Source organism: Glandiceps talaboti, chromosome 3 (genome assembly GCF_964340395.1).
Source record: "Glandiceps talaboti chromosome 3, keGlaTala1.1, whole genome shotgun sequence".
In the NCBI taxonomy this organism is placed as follows: Eukaryota; Metazoa; Hemichordata; class Enteropneusta; family Spengelidae; genus Glandiceps; species Glandiceps talaboti.
In genome coordinates, this window is record NC_135551.1 from 17,092,577 (window position 1) to 17,110,736 (window position 18,160).

The 18,160-nt window shown below is 35.9% G+C and overlaps 1 protein-coding gene across 3 annotated transcripts; it reads left to right on the forward strand.

The window, feature by feature from the left end:
- Nucleotides 1-2,628: 2,628 nt before the first annotated feature.
- Nucleotides 2,629-14,688, forward strand: LOC144432826 (uncharacterized). 3 transcript variants are annotated; one of them, XM_078121115.1, is made up of 6 exons: nucleotides 2,629-2,767; nucleotides 3,771-3,875; nucleotides 6,703-6,937; nucleotides 7,300-7,596; nucleotides 10,193-10,357; nucleotides 12,742-14,688. In XM_078121115.1, the coding sequence occupies exons 1-6, from the start codon at nucleotides 2,705-2,707 to the stop codon at nucleotides 12,876-12,878; spliced, it is 1,002 nt and encodes a 333-aa protein (XP_077977241.1). In that variant the 5' UTR covers nucleotides 2,629-2,704; the 3' UTR covers nucleotides 12,879-14,688. The 3 variants fall into 3 exon arrangements, with proteins under 3 accessions (XP_077977241.1, XP_077977243.1, XP_077977244.1); XM_078121117.1 differs by having other exon boundaries at nucleotides 12,745-14,688; XM_078121118.1 differs by having other exon boundaries at nucleotides 6,706-6,937.
- Nucleotides 14,689-18,160: the final 3,472 nt, after the last annotated feature.

Genomic DNA, 18,160 nt, shown 5'->3' on the forward strand with positions numbered 1-18,160 from the left:
GCCTGTAAAAACTATCAATGTGGCAGGATCTTCCTACAGAAAAATTCCCTGTGTCTAGAGAGATTCGAGCACATGATTCCTGCATGCCTACCAATCTTGAGCACCAACAACTACACCACAGCCAGGGCATCGACGTTAAGAATGGTTTTTCATGGAAATATTTGAACAGGAGGAGGATAAGGAAATTGAGGGAGGGATATTTCTATCACAACAGACTAGGGGAGGGTCACATTTTAAGCCACAGACTGGGATTGATTTCCCCAGCCCTTCCACCCCCCCGGCCCCACCTTATAGTTACTAAAGGCTCCTTTATGCAGTAGATATCGTTACATACAATGCAACCCTTTCAGCTATTTTCCCGCTGGCTATAATGAGAGCCGAGGGTCGCAGTGGCCATTGGACTTGTCAAGCTTTCAAATTTCACCAAAATCTCCAGAAAATCTGACATACTTTTTATAGGTACAATAGCTCCCTCTACGGTCAATTTAGCGGGACAATTAGGGACTGGTCAGTTGTTCAGTGGGAGGGGTCGCTCGACAAACAGTCACTGACTCCCTCGAACTCCCTACAGCATGATGACTCACCATATTAAAAAGCTACAACAAAAACCGAGACCCCTCCTCGATCATATCTTTTCCATGTCGGGTAAATCATTGGCACTCGCTCAGAAAGTAGCGCAGAAACGGTAGATGAGGAACTAGTTTTTAGCACAACTGAACTTGTTCAGTAGTGCTATAGGGATCGCCCGGCGTCTGTCTGTCTGTCTGTGTGTGTGTGTGTGTGTGTGTAAACAACTTAAAGTCAAAAACCGCTGAACCGATTGCCACGATATTTGGTGGGTCCATTACTTTGGGTGTCTAGTTGGGAAATTGTTCAAATCAAAATGATCGCATCACAGGTATGTGATTTGGGTCAAAAAATGTGATTTTTGGTCAAAAAACTTAAACTCAGAAACTACTGGGCAGATTGGTGCGAAATTTGGTGGGAACATTCTTTAAGGGGGTGTAAAGTAAGATTTGTTCATGACGGGATGATTCCATCAGTGATATGCAAATTAGGGCTAAAAATGTGTCTTTTTGGTTAAAAATCTATAATTCTAAAACTACTGAGCAGATTGGGCTGAAATTTAATGGGAATGTATCTAGGGATGTATGGACGAAGAAATATTAAGCATACCATGATTCCATGAGTGATATGCAAATTAGGTGTAAAAATGTTCATTTTTGGTCAAAAACTTATATCTCAAAAAGTACTTGGTCAATTAGTCTGAAACTTGGCGAGATGTTTCTGAAACTGTTATTCTGCAGATTTTCTTAAAAACATTTTGACAAAATTGGCCCTAGCAACCACGACCACGCCCATAGCAACAGCCAAACGGTGGTGTATTTCACAAAGATAACAACAGGGTTTAATAGATAATTGAATAAACATCCAAAAAATGTATGTAAATTTGCATAGCAACAAGACCACGCCCATAACAACAGCCAAATAATCACGTATATTGCAAAGATAACAACAGGAATAGAAAGACAGATGAATAAACATTCAAAAAATGTATGCAAATACCCTAGTAACCATGACCACGCCCATAGCAACAGCCAAACGGTGGTGTATTTCACAAAGATAACAACAGGGTTTAATAGACAATTGAATAAACATTCAAAAAAATGTATGTAAATTTTCCTAGCAACAAGACCACGCCCATAGCAACAGCCAAATGATCACGTATATTGCAAAGACAATATCAGGAATTCATACACAAGTGAACAAAAACATACACAAATGTATGCAAATATATCTAACAACATGACCACGCCCATAGCAACAGCCAAATGATAGCATTTATTGTAAAGATAGCAACATGGTTGGATAGGCAACTGGATAGTTATTCAGCAAATAAACACCTATTGTTAGCATAGACTAGCATATGGATAAACATTTTAAAAAACTACAGTTGTGCTACAACGCCATTGGCGGTATTTTTATACATTGGGTTGAAATAGCCACGAGTTTAAATGCATGGGTGTGTTCGATTATGCGTCCCCGGCCGGGAAGCCTCAGCCCAGGGTAACTGACGTCTCTTGGGCACTAGTACCTCGGGTCGTGTGAAAATCGAACACATTTTATTGCATTTGGGGTACCCCTGGGAGCCTATATAATTAAATCCGTGTATATACATATATGTATATACATGCACATAGTATACACATACTCAAGATATATGCTATTCTGTTACATTCAAAGATAGACAATGACACAATAGGGGTACGTCATCCTCTGTTATTCATATTTTTATAGATATGGGTTCAAGTGCCTGTGGATGGATTGTTCTTCCATTACTGACCAAAGCACGGACCGAGCTCCCAACCCTTTAACATTTTCAAAATTATTATCACCATCCCTAATCCTTGTTTAAAAAAACAACAAAAAAACAAAAAACAAAAACACCAACAACATAAAAAAACAAAAACAAAACAAAAACGTTACCGCCTGCTCATCTACCTACACCAACCCCCGATAGAAGAAACTGAACTGGTCCCTTATACCGTGCTCAAAATAGCTCTGCGTCATATCACCGTCAATCATACTTTCACACGTGCACGTGATTGATACAGGCTTGCAAGTTACTACAGTGTGCTAGGGAGTGCATGCCCAGGAGTCTTACTCGAGCAAACTTTGCACAGACGCTGATATAGTCTTAATAATGTTTTTGCCAGTGCGATATATAGCACTGCATGCAATTTTCTCATATTTTTGTTTGTCAACGGTAAGTTACAATTTTCAATACGTTTTATTTTGCCATGGGCTACCGAATAACGCACGTAAGTGTTTTTAACTTCTCGTCAGATACATCCGGGCGTCTGTATCACAAACACATACATCATTACATACAAGTACGTCGTCTTGTAGCGTAAAATCTATATCCATAATTGATGGCACCATATCATGCTATAGGCCAAGATAATGTAAATAGATCACAAGTTTTGCACTATTAACAACACTTTCTATAATTACCCAGTGCGTGTTCTGTTTTTACCGGACGGGTATGTTCAACTCGCGACTGTCCTGTTTCTTCTGACACGTGACCGCGATGACCTAAGTTCACCTGCCCTGTCAGGACAGTCGCGAGTTAGCGATACGTGACGAACACGAATCGCAAAGTATTTAAAACACAATTATGTAATTGGTATAAATTTATCAAAAACTTGCATACAGATCATAATCTTACAAGATATTACTTGGTTACCGTGGTAACCCAAATTGTCTAATTTCTTTGAAATTCCCCATTTCACTGAAGTACGATATAGCAATGGTAAATACATTCCATGTACTTGCTTGTTGAATACATAGGTTACAGAAAGTGATGAATCAAAGTGTATTAAATTTACTGTTGCCATGGCAATGAATGGGACAAAAATATGAAAATCGCCTTTTCACATAAACAGATCATAGCTACACAAAAGTTCCATGTTTTGTCTTTGATTTCTTAAAGTGCCTGATTCAATGGCTTTATCTAAAGTGAATTTCAGTGACCATGGTAACCAAAATCATTTAATGATATCAAGTTCATGTAATATAGTAATGGTTCTGGAACACAAATTGCATGTAGACGTCCAAATACGTAATTAAAAGTTGCAGATCAATGGCAATTATAACCAAATACTGGATTGATGTTATATTATGCAATTACCAGTAAGTAGATAATAATAAATCTAATATGAATTAAAGATCTAAATTGTTTTTCTCCTATTTTTTTTTGTGAATGACAGGTAAACGTATGCAGTTTACCTGTAATAACAAACAGTGGATATGGTAACACTTCATTTGAAGAAAACCCCCACAATAGTCAGAAAAATGTATCATTGTTGAAAGAGGTAAAATCACACAAGGGAAAGTTATTCACATTTCAATATTGTCATGAATAATTCCATGTATATAACATTTACTAAATGATACAATATGTGACATATTTTCCCTCGAAAAGAAAACATTTAGTAAGTTGTACCAATATTATATTTAAAGCTGCACTAACTGTAACTGGGGTATTAATTTTTCAATCAGACAGCCACCAATTCATTCACTGAAAATTGTTATAATTCTCGCTACCTGCAATACAATTCTATGCATCGCTAAGGAGTCAAATGGAACGCAGTCTCGCGACCGCGCTTGCAATTGTCGACACCTACACTTCCGGTCGCCTATGTCAATACACGTGAATGTTTCTTCCAAACAGTTTAATTGTATCAAATAAGATAAACGCAAGTTTTAAGCTCATATAGTTATGGTGGTGGGAAATTTAAATATGTACAGTATCTTTCCAGGGCAAAATTACAAGAGATGTCTACAACTGAAAATCGGAAAGAAACATTCCTGTGTATTAGCATAGCTGACCGGAAGTGTAGTTGTCGACATTAGAACGCGTTGTCGTGCGACTTCGTTCCATTTGACTCCACAGTGATGTGTAGAATTGTATTGCAGGTAGTGAGAATTATATATGATTGTAACCTTATCAAGTTCTTAATCCTGGTCTTTGTAGCGAGTTGACCAGTGTTTGGTGTAGTGGGTAAGGAAAGATAACTGGAATCATAGAGTACACTCAAAACACTACATTCTTTATTGCTACATGTGGTACACTGTAAGTTACAAGCCAAGGATAATGAATAACCCAAACCCTAATTAATATTCATGTACCTGCCCATGAATAGTAATGTAATGGAATAGGCAGGGCACATGTCACAGTGATTCAGCAATAATTTTCTTCATTCAGCGAAGGAAAATATGAATGACCTAGCAGTTGGGCCTTCTCTACAAGTTGCTAGATGAGTAGTGACAAACCCTTAGGTCAAGTAGTTTCCAGCTGAATGAATTGAAATATTGGGAATTATTTTAAATTCTACCTCCTCAAGAATAATTTATGAAAAATTGGGAAAATAATGGTGACATGGAACTTTTTTTACTCTTATTTCGAGCACTGCAAAACCATCCAGTGAGGTAGACATGGTTTGTTTTGACATAGAAATGACTAGGGTATATAAGCTTTATAGTTTCTGTTCAAAGGCAATATAAACTTGGCTAAATTAACTTGTAATTAGAAGTTCAAACAGAGGTGATTATGTAGATTAAAAATCAAATATACAGAATAGCTTCTGATGTTACGAATGGTTGTTGTTCTGGAGATACTTGCTAATTGTTTGTACTTATAAAATACCAGACTTCGGCCAGAAACTTATGTTACTATTGCTATAATTGATGCAACATTAGATGGCTGGTCTCATAAATCAGATTTGAAAGGCTGGCATCATGGTAATTTTGACACCTTTTAGAGCATAATGATATTGTATTTGCTGCAACCCAATCTGGTTGTTGGCTTGTGGAGGATATTGGGTAGATTAGTACACTGCAGTTGTGGTATAAGAAACCTGATAGGGCTGAACAACATGCTTATCATACAGTCTAGATTTGGATTATATGTGGGTGCAGACATATTAGTCGATTTATCTAACAAAAGAGTTAAAAACCATTACAGTTTCTGCTAGTGCAGCTTTATTAAGACTCACAATTACATTTTGTATTTTATTGTTTCAAAGAAAGGAAAAGTAATAAATATATAAATTTGCAAAAATAAGTGTAATAAAACATTGCATGTTTGGATGAAATAAATTTAATTCCAAGTTAGTCTAACCATAGTCTCACTGCCAGACTCGTGACTATCGTCCCTAATCTGTTTATACATGCCAAGCGACGCAGCTGGCAGAAGAGAGGGACTTCTCGCGGCAGTGCCGCTCGGCATACATAAACAGATTAGGGACGATAGTCACGAGTCTGGCAGTGAGAATAGTCTAACCATTACAATCGTGTAATTCTATTTATTTTACAGAAACAATTTTATATATATATATGTGTGTCTATTGTTTTACACATGGTCATCTTCCACATATGTTAAAGAGTCTTGACTTGAAAGAAAAGAATAGTTTCTGGTCAGGAAATTTTGTTTAAAATGTGATTTTTTTTTAGCACAACTGAACTTAGGTTCAGTACTGTAGTGCTATATAGGCATGGCAAAGTGTCTGTCTGTATGTCTATCTGTATGTGTGGATGTGTGTCTGTAAACAACTTAGAGTCAAAAAGCGATGATATTTGGTGGATATATTACCATGGGTGTCTAGTTTCAAAATTGTTCAAATCAAATTGTAATCTGACCATCGGTGTTTGATTTTGGTCAATATATTATACTTAGGTATACAAACATGGAAAAAATAAGATCGAAGTGGGTATATAGGAGATGTGTGTGCTGACCAGAAACAATTCTCTCTTTTTTTAGCCTTGTAGGATAAATTATGTTTTGAAAAAAAATGAATGAAATATTTATACATGTTCAGAATATGTACATAAATTATTATTAAATATTATATATACCTTAACACCAAAATAAAACATTTTCTGTATGTACCACAAACATTTATATCATCCATTTCAAGTGTAAAAGTATACTGTTTCATTTGCTAATTGACCAATTTACAAAGGCTACATGCTGGGTTTGTAAATAAACCAATTGAAACAGTACACCTAGTATGAGTGCTATAAACGAATGTCGCACATAGGGAAAATGCTTTACTTCAGTGTTAATCGTTGACATTAAATTATTGATACTACAATTGTTTACAGTGTTCACACTTCTTTTATGTCTTCTATCTGTTATAGCAGCAGCTTAAAATCAGTGCTGATTATGAAAAGAATTGTACAAGACAAGACCCAAATAGTTACTACGATGGAGTCCATATTGACTGTGTGTGTATGTATAAGTATTATCATGATAGCCTGACGGACATTTGTGAACCATGTGTACCTTGCTGCAAGGCCTTCGAATTGACAATACCAGCGTGTGTAAATCAAGGTCAAACAATCAACAGATGCGCAAAAGTTGAGGATTGCTCTGGTAGGTAGATAATGCGTGAATGCAGGCAGACCCTGTTAAATTTTACAGTAAAAAAGGTCTTTGGAAACTTAAATAAAGAGAAAATTATGTCATAGTCAAGTTCACTTGCTTCTTTATTCAGCAATATCAATTCACAGTTTTCATTACATCCATACAAACATACCTGGCTTGTAGTAATGAAAGCACTAATATAATGATGCTGACTTTAGAGTCATTTTAAAAAGCTTTTGGTAGGTCCAAGTTTAATAAGTTAGAATTGTTATTGATTTACAAAGCATTGCTGTAATATAAAGTCAATAATTCTTAAGTTCATTTAAAAGAGATTAGTAGATAATCTACTTTTACTATCTTGATTATAACAGTCCCACTGATGGTAGAAGACTTGACAGGAATTTCAACAACCGACTCCCTGCAAGTCACCTGGAAACCTCGAATACCAGGAGAAAGCATCTGGGATGCCTATGAGATAAAAGTAGAACAAGAAAACCAGCCTGCCAATGTTCCTGTAACTAGCAAAATAATAAAGGATCCTGACTATGACATCAACTCTTTCGTGGTCAATGCTTTAGAGGCGGGAGGAGAGTATACAGTCAAAGTCACTGTCCTACATGGCAACAAAAAAAGTGATCCATCTAGTGTGACAGTGACACTACGCACAGGTAGATGTTGATACTATTATAATGCTTACACATAGAACCACAGTTATACATTCTTTGTAATATAGTTGTTTTTGATATAAGGTTTGCAAATAGATGAAACAGAGAGTTGAAAATCTGCAGTGGTAAAATTTACTGACTTTCCCCCAAATGTTGTATGAACTATGTAGGTATTATTCACCAACTCATGAACCAAGGAAAATTTCAGTACAAGAATGAATTTTTTTTGACTCTGTGAGTAGAAATTTTCATTTGAAAATATGAGTACTGTCTCATTAAAGAGGTATAGTTGTCACTATGAGTCAATGCCAAAGCAGTGACAAAAACTTAGGCTACAAGTATTTTATGGCTGACCGATGCGAACAACAATATTGTGGAATAATTATTAAGACTTCCACAAGCATAATTTAAAAAAAAAAATGGAAAGATAATTGGGATTTTGACACTTTTGGCTTAGATTATGAGCACAACAGAGCCAGTGGCACAAACTTGCATTGTTTATCGATTTAGTGGCTAGGGTATTAAGTCAATATTTTTGGTCGAAAGATATTCATCTAGGATTATGTGAGGTTATAAAAGTTACTATTCATGATGTGACTATACTGATGCTATGAAATGTTTAAGATTTTCTCAGAATTACATTTATTGTACAAATTTGCCAACTGAGGAACATAAAGTAGTACTAAAGAAGCAATTGCTCATGCCAACAAATTTGAATCAAAATAATCGCAAATCCTAAATTGAGAACATGTATTTCTTTTAAAAAGACTATTACAGAAAATCTATTACAGGAATGTCCAAATTTGAAATTCCAACTCAAAACTAAATTTCATGGTACCAGTAACGTTTTATTTCAATATGTGAAACTCTCTGCCTATGAGGGCGCAATTTAAATTTCGTCTGGTACAAATCTTTCTCTGGTGGGTATGTATTGAATTTAAATTATTTGCATGCAAACTCTCTTTTGAGATGACAAATCTTTTAATGGCAGCGGAAGTGAAGTTATCCCACAAGTCCTTGGACCAGTAATTGCAGCATTACACATACCTGGCAACATCAGCTAAGAGGAGAGACAGCCACGCTATGGTGCTATCAGACCTGATTGAGGGCCCTGCCTCCCGGGCCCTGCCTGTCACACTGCTATCCGTGGATTGAGATAATATTAAAGAGATACGATGGCGTCGATGTCACAACAAGACCCCATATTACCATCCTACATTCCGGAAGTTCCTACTATCTTTTCTGACGTCGACATCATCGTATTTCTCAGGGGGGGGACGATGCCTGTCACGTGACACGCTATCGCGTCAGCGCGATGGAGCTCAGTGGTATTTCTCTGGTATTTCTCATGTTACACCACAGTACCTACAAGTACAACAATAGACGCATGATAAGAAATGTGAGAAATTGTAGCTTAGTCCCCTGGGCTCTGTCCGTTCTCAAACACACGTACAAGCAGTAATCAGTGAGTGATGGAACACTGAATGGTACGATATGTCAGAGTACTTGTCGACGAAACTTAAATTGCGCCCTCATAGGCAGAGTTTCACATCTTGAAATTAAACGTTACTGGTACCATGAAATTTAGTTTTGAGTTGGAATTTCAAATTTACTTGAATTGAAGAGTGGGTAGAAAATAAGGATTGCTCTTTGAAAACAAAAGTTTTGTTCATAGTATTATAAGTTTGTTCTTGAAAGACAAAAGTTTAATACAGAATATGCAAAAAATTGTTCTTGGGATGTCAATTTTTTGTACAGAGTATTAAAAGGTATCATACACTAAAAAAATAAGAGATCCTTTCAAGAATTAGAAGGAGAATTAAGATTAAGATTTTGTATTATCACCTAGGGGCCACCGTAAACGCCATGCATTTTTGTAAACTTTGGGTTGCACATTGTTCTGCTTTAATTTACATCATTTTAATACATTATACTGCAAAATACGAAATTATTGGCTGTCTATTGATTAGTGGTAGCCCATATTAGTGGTCGCACATTGTCTCATGGGGGCGAGCCTCATAAATATGGAATCACATTGAATATTCATGAGTTGCCTTGACTTTTGGTTCATAATATATTTACACAATTTCCACACTTGACTGGATCAGCATTTGTTCTTTGCTCACGAATATACAGGGATATCATCAGGTGTAAACTTTCTTAGCTTAACTTTGACCTTTAGAGTAAATTATCAAAACCCAGCAATTTCCAGCATATCACAGGCACTTTGTAGTATGTATTCATTGCTACTAAATTCTGTGTCTAGTGCGATTGCTAATAAGGGTATTACCACAACATAATAGATGGCCAATAATTTTCCCTTCGTATTTTTTTGCGCAATCGTGCATATAATGTAAGTGATGTACAGTCATAAACTGACACTCTAGAACCACAGGTTGACAAAACTGTCTTTATTTCCTGTAGTGGTGTTCCCCTTTAAGTCAAAAAGAGGGTACATGTATTCTTGTAGCACTGTTTGTTTGAAAGTTGCTGCCACAATGGCAGTAATGTAATTATGCTATTAAGCTAATGACTGATCATGTTAATTGTGAGGATCATCACAAAATAAACTTTTAATCTCTCCCAATTATTGTTTTAGGTAACTTCTTATCGGCTGAATGGTTTAAAAATGCAAAAAACACAGGGTTTTTTGTTGGTGTTGCTGAATTGATAGTCATATTAATACTTGCTGTGGGCCCAGTTACTGTTGTCTACAAATTATACAGAAAAAAGAAGAAAGCTCATCAACCATTACTTGATGATGGTATGTATATTTATTGACCATACCTGTAATGGCCAAAAACTGACACTGCACAGATGGGCTTCTAAGCATATGCATGTATGCATGCGCTTGTACATGTGTGAGTACATGTTTGCATGCCACGCGCGTGTTGATCCTAGCTTTCTGCTTTTTACTGTTATCAGATGGTAAATCAAGATGGAATCTAGTGAGCTGTTAGTCTAGTCTCTCCCATTTAAATGAAGTAAATAGTTACTATAGTGTTAAATGGGACTTTATAGTTGATAGGACTGATAATATCACAAATGAAGAAAGAAAGAAGGAAAAAAATCTATCTCGTAAATATATAATGTTAAGGATGAAGGAAGATACGGAAGGAACTTCTTATAGGCAGCTGAAAAAAAAAACCTATATGCTATAGCAAGATTTAAATTTAGTTTTTTACTTTATTTATTAAATAAACAGCCCAAAAATAGGTGCAAATCATTACAAAATTTGAAAGCTATATGACATCAGTGAGTGTTCCAACATTATGTGAATCAATGAAGAGAGTGGATCAAGCTAAATGACATCACTGTATTTGAGCAGTTTTGAAATGCAAATGAAATTTCAGTTTTGAATATTGGTCATTGAGTTATACGTTGAGTCATGATGCGTGAATGGTTAGAGTGGCCAGCTTTGAATCTACAGGTTACAGGTTTGAGACCCGTCTCTGCTGTTTGTTTCGGAATGGCCAAAGTCCGAGGCCTTAGTCTTGGTCAAGATATGAAATGCAGTTGTGCCCCTGTCAATCCAGCTGTATAATTGGGACATGGTAGGATAGCAGTTGAAATGTAAATGCTGTAATCATATGTGTATATAGAGGCTGGGTGCAATTGTATGCGCCCAAGGGAGTAAAGGGTCGGTGTGCAGCTATGCCGGGTACTAATTGTTTAGCACTTTGAACAGAGAATGAGAAAGAGCGATATAACAACCAACATTTTATTTATTTATTATTGCTGCATTAGCATGTGTTGGGTGAGAAAACACCAGACATTCACGTTCATAACAGGAAAGGGTTCTAATTAAGTAAGATATATATTACTTTACCTATTTCTGCTGCAAATTGGCCAATGTTAAGATTTCAAACCTGACTAATTTACACCCATATGTATGCCAGATAGTGGTTATTTTCTAGACCATGTGCTGTGAAATGAGTGGCTGTTCTAAATTTATATCTTAAAATGATAATGTATTAAGTTTTAGTTGCAGTTACCAGCCAAATTAAAACTATGTAAAAATTATGTGTGTCAGCTTTGTTCAAGGTAGATAATAATGTTGGTTTCTTATATAGCGCTTTCCCACTCCGTGCTCAAAGCGCTTTACAATTATTACCCGTGGCTCGGATCAGAACAGCACAACAGCCCTTTAGTCTTCCTCAACTCCCCGGGGAGCATACAATCCATTGCAGCCATTTAAGCGCATAGGATTAAAGCCTTCACATTGCAACCTACATCCTACCAGGTCCCCAGTTATACAGCTGGGTTGACTGAGGCACAGTCGTGGTTCAAATCTTGCCCAAGGACTTTAGCCACTCAGAAACAAACAGCAGGCAGCGACGGGGCTCGAACCCGCAACCTGTAGATTCCAAGCCGGTCACGCTAACCATTCACCCATCATGACTCCACATGATAAGCATACAAATATTCCAGAAGAATTTCTGAAATTCCCAACAGCATTGCCCATAGCAACCAATCAACTCAATGTTGTTATGAGAAAAGAGACAATTAACTCACTGGTTGCTATGGCCATCAAGTTATTTGTTTCTTTTTTTGCCGTAACATCTGGTTCATTTCAGTTAAAACAAAAAATTGTTCTGTGTTTGCCTTTTGAGTAGTATTCATTAGGTCTAATAAAAGAAATTGGGTGGTTCCGATTATGCTCAGTTTTTGAATAGATGGCATGGGTAGGTAGATTTTTTTATTTCATTATATATTTATTTATATGTGGATGTCTAGTTCAGGTTTTGCATTGTTTTCAAAATGTTCTCTGTATTATTTCTTCCTTATCAGATGTACAGCCATTAAAGATTGGAAGAATAGTTTTACTTTGTCTTTTTAAGTTTATGTCAGTTTCCGCATCAACTGTTTCTCGTGAGACTTCAAAATTTTTGCAATTTTATTATTTTTTTCTTGAATACATAAAAGAAAAAAAATTTAGGGTCGGCGGTGAAAATGTAGGTGGGTCGGGTAACCGGAACCAAATAATTATCTTTTTTAGGCCTTATCTCAATTTACTGCAGGCTTCAGCTACTTGTATTTACAATTATTTCATTTGACTCTTCCATTCATCATTATTTCATTAAGTCACTCTAAACCTTTAACTTATAGTTGAATAGTTACCATTTCTATTCTCAAATCCTCTTTCAGTAGATCATAATGATGGGCAGTACAGTGATGAAAGACGTGCAAGCAATGTCCCAGAAGAGGTACAACATGAGATAGTTGGAAGAGTCATGAATGGTGCCAGTGCTCAATGCAGCGATAAATCAGTGACTGGAAATTAAATGGCTCCCAAACAGTATGCCACTGACAAGAACCACAACTAAGTACTCAGACAGAAAAAAATATTCTAGAGGATAATTTTCTGAGAAATCCCACCCACAAGTGTTTTTAGGAAGTATAGTATCAGCTAGGACAAGTTGCATATCCATATATTATGTGTTCCTTTACACAAATTGACCAGTCAACAGTATACTTAAATTATAGTTATGTGTACTACACAAATATACTTTGTCAATTTCAAGTACATTTCAAGTATAGTTAAAATAGATGTGATTGTTATGTTGAATAATTATTCAAACCTTAAGCTTGTCTTATTTTGCACTTGTTCAATGTAAATATATCAAATATACTTATTTCATACTTATTTTTGAGCAGACGATTTTGAATTGTTGAAAAAATCCTACAAAGTCCCCATTTAAGTACATGTACAGTATACTTATGTTGTACTTATTTCTGAAATTATCTTCTTGTTCTATTGCAAGGGGCAGTGAAGTAAAAAAATATTTAAGTCCAAAATAAGTATAATTTTAAAGTTTAAAGTAAACATAAAATCATCCTTATTTGCTGCAAATAAGTATACTTAAAGTATACTTGAAAGTATATTGCATTTTGGTAAGGGTTAGGCTAGATTCAAAAGCTTATTTCAAATCCTAGTGTCCCATTAAAACCAGTATTGTAGTTATAACATTGAAAAATATTATTGGGACAGTCTAGATTTCAGAGCCTATACACTACTGAACTGCATATATATACATATGATTTTAAACATGTTGACAAGCTGATTTACAAAAAACATAGTTAGATGTAGTGTATAACATAACTGTTCATAATAAATAGTGAGCTTTCAGTGTAACTACATGTATAAAGCAAATTATTGCTAATCAGTTATGCAAATATTCCTTGCAACAAGACCATGCACAATATAGCAAAGGCCAAACGAGTATCTATTGCAGAGGTACAGAAAATAATATACAAAGTCAAGTGAATAAAGATTCCAAAAATGTATGCAAGTATCCCTAACAACAAGACCATGCCCTTAGCAAAAGTCAAGTCGTGGTGTATATTGCAAAGATAAGTGGATTTGTTATCTGACGAAGTATGTTAAAATAGGTTTTTAGTTTAAAATTTCCAGGTTTGCAGTGTTATACTATATCCCAATGTATTTTTTTATACTTTGTCATATATACCGCTATATTAGATGATGTGAACTACTTGATTATTTTCCAATAATTCTGTAGTTTTGTATACAGAAAATTTTGGTGTAGCCAAACAGTATGTTTTTCCATCCAACACACTCGCAGATCACTCCTTTAGGATAACAAGGGGTGATGTTACAATTGAAATTACTGTATATTTGGTGTTAAAATGTACACAATTTTGCCGATGTTGGGTAATGTCCAAGTGATCTTATGAGTAGGAGCGTGGCACGGAGCACGCGATTATGTAATTGGGGAAAACATAATGATAGATTTATGAGAAGTAACAGTTTGTACCGGGTGTGATTGAAGCATCAGCGAATTTTAATATGGCGTGATATGTTCTTACGGGTTTGCAAATAAAAACAAAGCTACAATTCTATGAACGATGCATCATGATGATGATGATGATGATGGTGATGATGATGATATAGTTTTGAATGTCACAGAGAACACGGACAGTGTGATACATGTACTGACTCTGACAATGAGTCAGATTAAAGTGACACTGATAATGGCAATACTGAAGGTGATGATGATGACAATGATATCAGGGAACTTTTACAAGTGACCATATCAGAGTATGCACAACCTGGAAAGCACGTTTTAGATACTAACTAGATTTTGTATGATTATAAGAAAAAGGTCAGTAGCCATTTTTAGCACAACTGAACTGAGGTTCAGTAGTGCTATAGGGATCGCCTGGCGTCTGTGTGTGTGTGTGTGTGTGTAAAGAACTTAAAGTCAAAAACCGCTGTACCGATTGCCATGATATTTGGTGGGTCCATTACCTTGGGTGTCTAGTTGGAAAATTGTTCAAATCAAAATGATCGCATCACAGGTGTGTGATGTGGGTAAAAAAATGTGATTTTTGGTCAAAAAACTTAAACTCCGAAACTTCTGGGCAGATTGGTGCGAAATTTTGGTGGGAACATTCTTAAGGGGGTGTAAAGTAAGATTTGTTCATGACATGATGATTCCGTCAGTGATATGCAAATTAGGGCTAAAAATGTGTCTTTTTGGTTAAAAATCTATAATTCCAAATCTACTCAGATTGGGCTGAAATTTAATGGGAATGCATCTAGGCATATATGGACAAAGAAATATTAAGCATACAAAGATTCCATGAGTGATATGCAAATTAGATGTAAAAATGTTCATTTTTGGTCAAAAATGTATATCCCAAAAAGTACTTGGTCACCGAGTCTGAAACTTGGTGAGATGTTTCTGAAAGTGTTATTCTGCAAATTTTCTTTCAAAACATTTTGACAAAATTGGCCCGAGCGACCATTACCACGCCCTTAGCAACAACCAGATGGCAGTATATTTTGGTCAAATAACAACATCATCTGGTAGGCAAATGAGTAAACATTCAAAAAATGTGTGCAAATACCCTAAGAACCATGACCACGCCCATAGCAATAGCCAAACGGTCGTGTATTTCACAAAGATAACAACAGGGATTAATAGACAATTGAATAAACATTCAAAAACGTATGTAAATTTGCCTAGCAACAAGACCACGCCCATAGCAACAGCCAAATAATCACATTTATTGCGAAGATAACGGGGATTAATAGACAATTGAATAAATGTTCAAAAAAATGTATGTAAATATGCCTAGCAACAAGATCACGCCCATAGCAACAGCCAAATGATCACACATATAGCAATGATTATATCAGGAATTCATACACATGTGAAAAAAACATACAAAAATGTATGCAAATATATCTAACAACATGACCACGCCCACAGCAACAGCCAAATGATAGCATATATCGTAAAGATGGTTGGCTAGGCAACTGGATAGTCATTCACCAAATGAACACTTACTGTTAGCATGAACTACCATATGGATAAACACTTTTAAAAAATGTACAGTTGTGCTACAACGCCATTGGTGGTATTTTTTATACTGTTTTTCACTTTATATGTACAAATATTACTTTCTAATACAGAGTCAAAATCATTTAATTTGTATGTATACATATAATGGGAATATTTATTAAATTTCAGTATATGCAATTGTCATGGGGAGGGTCATGTTTTACAAAATTGGACAGAGGGGATGGCCACTTTTTACAAATGGAGAATGGGGGAGGGTCATGTTTTTCTTAACAAACTATGTGTGACTTCCCCAGGCCCTCCCTCCTTGTAAATAGTGAAGGCCCCCTTATATTTGTGCGTAAATTACATGTAACATCATTTTATGTACTGTCTATAAAGTGTATCCTACTCATCATACAAGCCTGTAATAAATATTCACCGCAATATGTTACCATATACAAAACTCGTAACCTGTATTAAAATGGCAAAATATAAACATTATTTTCTGTCAGTCACCCATCACCTATGATAGTGGTCACTGAATCCAGTGATCCCTCTTAGAATTGTGTACCAGAATTGTTATAATTCATAATGGCGACCACTCAAAGACCAAAGGAGATCAACGATTTTCTTCTCACAATCGATTTTCACTGTTGAAATTTACTGATGATTTCAAAAGGTTAGACTTCACCAATGCAAGTATAACGAAACGTTCAAGTGCACTTTTGCCCCAAAGTGCATAGGTGAAGCATTGATTGTGAAACAGTAAATTATTTACATGGCATGTTCTTTAACTAGTGTGGTAGCGAGGTAATACATGTTGTATATGTATATGTATATTTGTAGTTATGTTTGAACTCTTCTGTAGAGTAATAATAAAGAATTTACGTAAGAAACAGGGACAAGAACAAATATATACATGTACTGGTACATGTACCTTTTCTACAATGGCATATAGCCTTGTTTGAACTTCGGCCGAAGTTAAGACAAGGCTATATGACACTGTAGAAAAGAATTCTTTCCTTCCATCACAATCCAAAACACAATGACACCCCCCATCCACAATTTTAAAAACAGCATGACCCACTCCCCCCTACTGCCAAATTCAAAAACAGGGTGACCCCCTCTCCCAATCCACCGGACCCCCCAAGGCCGCAGAAACTGACCGGTCCCTTATCTAAAGATAATGGAAATATGGACGATGGCTACCCTCTTGTACTGTCTATGGGGGGTCTGATAAATTGAGAGGGACACAAGAAATTTGAGTATATGTTATGGATACCTGAAATGAAAATGTGATGGGGGGGGGGGGGGTGTTGTTGGTATTTTTTTGGTTATAATATATACAATCATGTAAGGTTTATCAGGATATAAAAAAAATACCGCGGCCGAAAACGACAAATCGCTCTTCTAATGCGACCAGCGCTCTTCTATTTCAACCAGCTGCGCTCTTCTAATTCAACTAGCGCTCTTCTAATTCAACTTGTGCTCTTCGGATTCAGATAGCGCTCTTCGGATTCAAACAGCGCTCTTCGGGTTCAACTAGCTCTCTTCGGATTCAAGTGAGCCAGAGGTACTGGACTATACATTTCAAACATACCTTCAAAGGTCACATTTCGGAACCACATGAAAAGCGGAAGGCAGCGAGTGTTAAATAAAAAAATTTACAAATTACAAATATATATAAGTGGTCAATGTATCAACAGATTCTTGTTTTCATAGAGAGATAAAATATAACATGACGATTTAGGATTTAAACCAAAATATGAAAGGTCATATTGGCAAATTGTCAAATTTATGAATGAAGGAATCATTTTTATGACCATTGGTACATGACAATGTATTACGCATAATACATTACATATGATTTGACATTTAATTAGCTGAAATTGATCCACAAACACCAATATTCAGGATTTGTAGTTTCAGAACTATCAGTTGGCGGACATCTTAGATTTTCAAGTGGCTATCTTTATTTTCATAATCAGTACACTTGACGGACTGCACATACCAATTTTCATGCCTGTTTCACAATTTGAACGATTATGTCACTTATCCGCCTCACTATATTACAACCTGCCAATTACAGAAAACAGGGCTAAATGCTAATAACTTGGACATAAGTCAGAAGTCTGAAAATATACATGGTGATTATGAAATACAGAAATCTAGTTGGGAATATAATTAAATATATAAATACAAAACTCTACTAACCTGCCAATACAAGAGACTAATTGTGTTGTAGGTCTGGCTATATG